Here is a 5986-nt window from a genome sequence, read left to right on the forward strand (position 1 = left end):
TCAGAGAGGTGATGGCGGGAGGGTGCCTCCTGCATTTCATGAAGCGTGTGGAAGACTCCACCCCCAAGATAATGGGGAGGCCTGGCGAAGTTTCCTGGATTGAGGGGTGCCCACGGGGCTGGTATTCAGCCAGCACAGACCACGGTATTTGTGCCATTGTAAACAGATCGCAGATCTTCCTCACTGGTGGGTCATGAGCCCCCAAGTGCCCCCTGCAACCACTTGGAACCTCAACCCCTTTCCTGTGCCCAGACCCCACCCCCAACATAAAAGGTAAACACAGCAACAGTCTGGTCGGCCTCTCGACATGCCCTGGACCAGGCGTCAACATTTCAAATGTCATCCAGCTTATCTCGGCAGGTGACCCAGCTGCGAATCGGGCTCATTTTGGAAGCAGATGCCCCCAGGGACATGTATGTCATGTTAAATACATGCATATTTAAATGAGTGAAGGTGATTATAGCTCCCAGACCGGTGCCCACTCGGAATAAATGCTTGATCCGTGTTAGCTACTATGACGGTTGATCTCGGTGGCCGTCCTCACTGCAGACCAAACCTGTCATTTGAAGGTGGCGACAGCGGGCACCGCTGACCTCTCCTCTTCGGGTTTTCCTGCTCACGTTTCTGCAGTTTAGGTTCCATTTTAATCTCCTTATCAGGCCGGTTTACAGCATCCGGGCGCCACGCCGTTTCCTGGAGCATCTAAGCTCAGATTATATTGAGCTGGGTGGTTTTTTGTTTTGTTTTGCTCTAATTTTTAATGGCACGACCTTGGGCAAATCATTGAAACTTGCCCGAGTGCATCCACATGCCGGTGAGATGCCCGTCTCATCCTTTCACAATAGCCCAGCACTTAAAATGTGCCAGGTCGTGGCCTCTGCTATCTGGTGGCTCCACGTGGCTCTGGGGACCAGATCTGCTGCCAGATGACACGGCCTTGAGTGGTTCCCCTTTCTCTTGAATTCTCCACGGTTGGAACGAGCCCTTTATGGGGTGAGCCTGGTGCAACGTACCTCCCAGAGAAGCCGGCTCCTTTCTTCCCTCCCTCGTTCTCATTTTAGTAATCGACTTTCTCAGGCGGGGCACGTAGCCACCCACCTAGGGGACAAAGCTGAACCAGATGCCCTTGGGGTAAGGGACACGACAGACAAGAATGAAGCCTGGACCCTGCCTAACCCTTCCTGCTGCCGTCACGGGAGCGGAGTAGCCACTGACCCTACAGTCTTGACTTGGTCTGGCACCGGGGAAGGGTCTTTACTCCTATTTTATCTCTGCCCAGATTTCACGAGGACTGGCGGGCAGGCAGGAGATTCCGAATACAGGGAGGTGGCCCATGGCTTGCTCCTGCCCTCCCCGGGTGTGGTGGGACCGGCAGGGTCGTGGCTGGGTTTGCCTGGCACCATCCTCCCGCCAGACTAATGCAGGATGTTATGTAACGATAAGAGCAACCGCAGGCGACACCTCCCTCCGTAATCGGATGGAGCCTCAGGCCTGCCGGTCATTCCTGCGTCAGGTGACGGACGGAGGGTGAAGCGGGGGGCCGGCTCTCCAGGGGAGCTGGCCAGCCGGGGGGCGCAGGCGTCACCCCAGCCGCCGGCTCGGGCAGGGACTGGCAGGAGACGGGGGTTTCTCAGCCGTCAGGGAGGGACAACAAAACCCCCGCCTGCCCCCGAGCAGAGCCAAGGGCGAGAGGGTGATTCGGCTGGAAGGGGGGGGGGGGCCTCTTGCTGAAGGCGCTCGAGGCAGCTCCGTAGAGACGGGAGCCAGCAGACGGGTCGTTGTCAGCAGATTAACGGTAAACAGGCGTAAGCGGTCTTTCGGGCGTCATGGAAATGCTCCAAAACTGAATATTGGAGATAGTTGCACAATTTAGTAAGTTTACTAAAGATGATTGGATGGAATGTCTAAAATAGGTACATTTTGTGGGAACCTCAAAGTTTTCAAAAATTAAGCTGCTGAGGCTGCCACTTTGCTCAAAGAGTCTCACTACATGCCGGCCTCGCGCTCCCTCCAGTGTGGCCCCGGCTGCCCCGTCTCCGCAGGCCCCTTCCCCGGCTCTGCCCCCGGCGCGCCCCACACTCGGTCCTCCTGCAACCCCAAGCCGCCCCCAGTTCCCCAGACACGCCAGGCTCTGCGGGCTCCCCGCTCTGCTGACTCCTGTGTGGAGCACCCACACCTCCTGCCACCTGGCTCGTCCTTCAGGGGCTGGGGGAGACATTCCTCCTCTACAGGCGATGGACCGATTCAAGCCCAGACCGTCCACGGAGGGCAGGGAAGGACTCACCGGGCACAAGGAGCGGGGCCTGTTGGACCTCCTCCATCAGGTCCTGTCTTCTGGGGCTCACCTTCCCCTCGGGGTGTCTCACTAAGTGCTGCGGACCCCGGGGTCCTGGCCCGGGGAGGCACCATCCACTCTCCCCCCCCGGCCTTCCCTTCAGCCCACATGTAACCTTACGGTCGAGGCCAGACTGGAGCCGTCAGAGCTCAGGCTCGCTGCTCGGGGAGGTGGACAGCCGGGAGAAGCACGGAAGCTCGAGCCACAAGATGAGTTACCACAAAACAAGCAGCACGGAGCCTCCGTGTGCGACAGGCCCCCCTCCCCTCGCCGCCGGGACCACCTGCACAGATAGCTGGGCCCTTCGAGGTCCAGGTGAGGAGAGTGAGGCCGGAGAGCGGCAGCCACTCCCTCCTGCCCGTTTGAACCCTTCCTCCAGGTGTTATTTTCCTGCCCGGGGACGGCCTTGTCCCCGATGCCTTCGGGGAGACGCTCCTACCGCAACCTAAATGGTTCAGCCAGAGCAGAGACCGAGCTCAGAGGCCCAGCTGTCATGCGGAGGGTAGTTTGAGCTCAATTCCCGGCTCCCTCCCCTGACCCCCTCCCAGCGGAGGTGAATCTGGCCGCCCATGGCCCAGAGCTCTTGGTTCCCTTTTTTTTTACAGGGCCAGCTTAGCTAAGTATTTTTTTTCATTCCTCAAATGTTTACTGAGTGTCTTCTCTGTGTCAGGGACCATGCTGCAGGCTGGGAAAATAGCAATAAATGAGATAAATGAAATTCCTGGGTCCCTGGAGCTCCCATTCTAATGGAAAGAGAGAGACCATAATACGCAAGATAAATACAGATCACTACAAGGCAGTGAGTCTTAGCCCAGCGCCTGGTAGGACCACCCGGATGACATCCAACCTGGACGGCGTCCAGGGAACCGGGACAACTGTTTATCGAGTCCCCAGCTGAACAGCCAGAGTGCAATGGATAAGATGCGGCCGGAACCTGCTTCTGAGCAGAGGGGCAGCAGACTTGTCGCACAACCGGGTCACTGGGTGGCAAAGCACCACGGCTCCGCGCAGGGGGTGTTGCGAGAACACAGACGCGGGCATGAGCCCTTCTGCCGGGAAACCCTCAGAGGAGGTGCCAGTTGAGCTGGGTTCTGAAAGGCAAGCAAGTGGCCGAGGTGGCGAGAGGCCTTTGAGACTTGGGGGGAGGAAGAACAGCAGCCGAGAAGGTCAAGAACCGTGGACTGTGGCACCGACGGGACTGAGGAGCTGAGCCTGGAGAGGCGAGCGAATTCCACAGAGACGTCAGCTGACTGAGCCTTGATCTCGAGAGAACCGAGGGGTATCCGTGGGCTTGTCAGCAGCAGCGACGCGGTGGAGCATCTCCCGCCGCACATAGCACAACCCCAAGGCCACCTGGTGCCTGAGCTCAGACCTCACAATAGCTCTCAGTGGGCCAGTTGTGATGCAAGAATAGTTGGTGACTTGTCCCTTGGGTTCCCATGAAACTGTCTTAGAAAGATTAACCCCAGGCACTGACACCTTCCGTCCTGGCCTATTCCCAGAGTATGATCAGAGAATGGGAGCAGGGCTGCCAGAAGACCGGAAAACAGAGGCCCAAAGATCCCAGGGCCCAAGAGCAGAAGACTGCGGAGGGAAAGTCCAGCAAGAATGAAGGGCCAGCCAGAGGACCAAACGCAGGCGAGTCTTTTAAGAGTAATAACTCCCTGTGCTGCCAAGGGGATCAGTGCTCTGCTCCACCTTTGGGGTGAGTGTAGCTGTGTTTCCTGCCCATTCCTTCCCCTCCATCTCAGACCAAGGCCAAGTGGAGGAGCCCCGCCTGTGCCTGTAGGAACCGGGGTCAGGGTAGCCCTAGGCTGGCTAACGTAGAATACCCCTTGTGAGGTTTCCCGCTCCCAAAGGGAGAGCTAGGGAGACGCTCCCCGGAGCTCTAATGCACCCGTCCCTCCGCCTTCCAGGTTATGGACCAAATTCTACACACTGGACCCACGCATCGCCCCTGGGAAATACTCCCCGTTGGAGAAAGAGATCCTAGTAAGTGCCCTGAAGTTTAGGCCCAGGGAGGCCCTCCTGAGGGTGGGCAGCTACCCCAGGGGGAGCCAGAGGTTCCCAAACAGCCGGCAGTAGAGACAGAAGTCTCCCCAAAGGGACTCACATTGGCCGAGTCTGCTAGCGGCTCCCACGCTTCCGTAGCAAAACTCTCGAACTTGAAAGCCCCGATTAGGAGTATAACTGCCAGTGTAGCTCAGGAGGAAGCCGCTGCTCCTGAGCCCTTCCCTGTGGGTCAACACCAGTCTCTCAGATTCACGGGAGGTGAGAAGGAGAGTTGGGATTTGAACCCAGGCGTGTCTGACCCCAAAGATCCACCCTCTTGCCCAGCACACGGGGGCTCAGACACACGCAGCAGGGACGGGAGACGGACCCCCCGCTCCCGTCCCGGGGTATTTACCGATCCCCATCTCGCCGTCAGCGTCTGGGTGGCGTTCACACCGCAGCGTCCAGAAGGTTCCTGACTTACAAGCAAGAGGAGGAGCGGAAAATGCTCAGGGAACTGCAGCTGCGGTCCTCAGACTTCAAACAGGTGATGAAATATAAAAAACAGCACCCCTCGACCCATCCCACCTGCGGGCCCCGGGAGAAAATCTGGACGGCCAAGGTGACGGTGTCCCCCGAGGAGTTCCGGATGCCGCGGCGGGAGCGGCTCACTGTGGGCCAGCACGTGGAGCGCATGCAGTTCGCGCGCGCCCTGAGGAACCACCAGCTGCTCCCCAGAGAAAGGTTCCGGGACCCCCGGGGCTCGTCCGGACGGGGCCTGGGCCCAGCGGCAGGAGGCCGGGGGGAGGACAGAGGGGACTACGGCGACACCACGCGAGAGGAGACAGAGGGCAGGGGCACGAAAAGACAGGAAATAAAAATGAACGTAACGTTCAAGTCCAAGGAACCCAGAAAGCGTTTAACCAACCAGCCCAATGACCTGAAGCCACCCTTCTCCGCGAAGAAGGCCGAGCGGTCCATCGCCGGCTTAACCAACCGCAGCCTTTTCCACTTGGCCGAGTTCCCGGGGGACCTGATGCTGATGAACCAGGACTTGATCTCTCGCGGCGTCTGCCCCAGGGATGTGACAGAGGCCGGCCGCCTGGGGGAGGGGGGCGTCTGGAAAGAGCACTCGGGCAAACCTGCCTCCCACCATTATTAAAGTTTTATTTATTCCCCGTGAGCTGAGCATCCTGGCCCTTTTTACTCTTGCAGCTCCGCCTGCCAGGTGCTCCCCTCCCCCGGCCTCTTCTTTTGGGACCCATCTCTCCGGGGTCCTCAAGGGGAGACCTACCTGCTAAGGTTTCCTGGTTCCAGGCAGCCCCTGGCTCTCGGCTCCCACCTACTTCCCAGGATGCAGGCCCCTCCTCCTCAGCTGCGCCCATGGGGCCTGTATCCGTTGAAACGAGTCGCTCTGAAACCTACTGGCTTAGAACACCGACCATTAATTCAGCTCGTCACCCTGTGGGTCAGCAATCTAGACGGGGCTCAGCTGGCCGGTTCTCCTGGGCTCAGCTGGGCTCCTCACGTGCCTGCGGTCAACTGCGTCCAGCGAGGTGGCTCTCCTGCTGGGCTTGATAATGGCAGTGACTGGGCCAGGTGTCCTCCCTCCGGCAGGTTAGCCCAGGTGTGCTCGCAGGCCCATTGCAGGATCCAAGG

At 59.0% G+C, this 5986-nt stretch overlaps 1 protein-coding gene across 1 annotated transcript; it reads left to right on the forward strand.

Annotated features, from left to right (window-relative positions):
- The first annotated feature begins 3374 nt into the window (after positions 1 to 3374).
- On the forward strand, positions 3375 to 5489 carry C14H10orf120 (chromosome 14 C10orf120 homolog). Its single transcript, XM_016207109.2, has 3 exons — positions 3375 to 3433; positions 4252 to 4327; positions 4764 to 5489. Exons 1-3 carry the CDS (start codon positions 3375 to 3377, stop codon positions 5487 to 5489), a joined length of 861 nt encoding a protein of 286 aa, XP_016062595.2.
- The last annotated feature ends 497 nt before the right edge of the window (positions 5490 to 5986 follow it).

Source organism: Miniopterus natalensis, chromosome 14 (assembly GCF_054644295.1).
Source record: "Miniopterus natalensis isolate mMinNat1 chromosome 14, mMinNat1.hap1, whole genome shotgun sequence".
NCBI classification, from domain to species: domain Eukaryota; kingdom Metazoa; phylum Chordata; class Mammalia; order Chiroptera; family Miniopteridae; genus Miniopterus; species Miniopterus natalensis.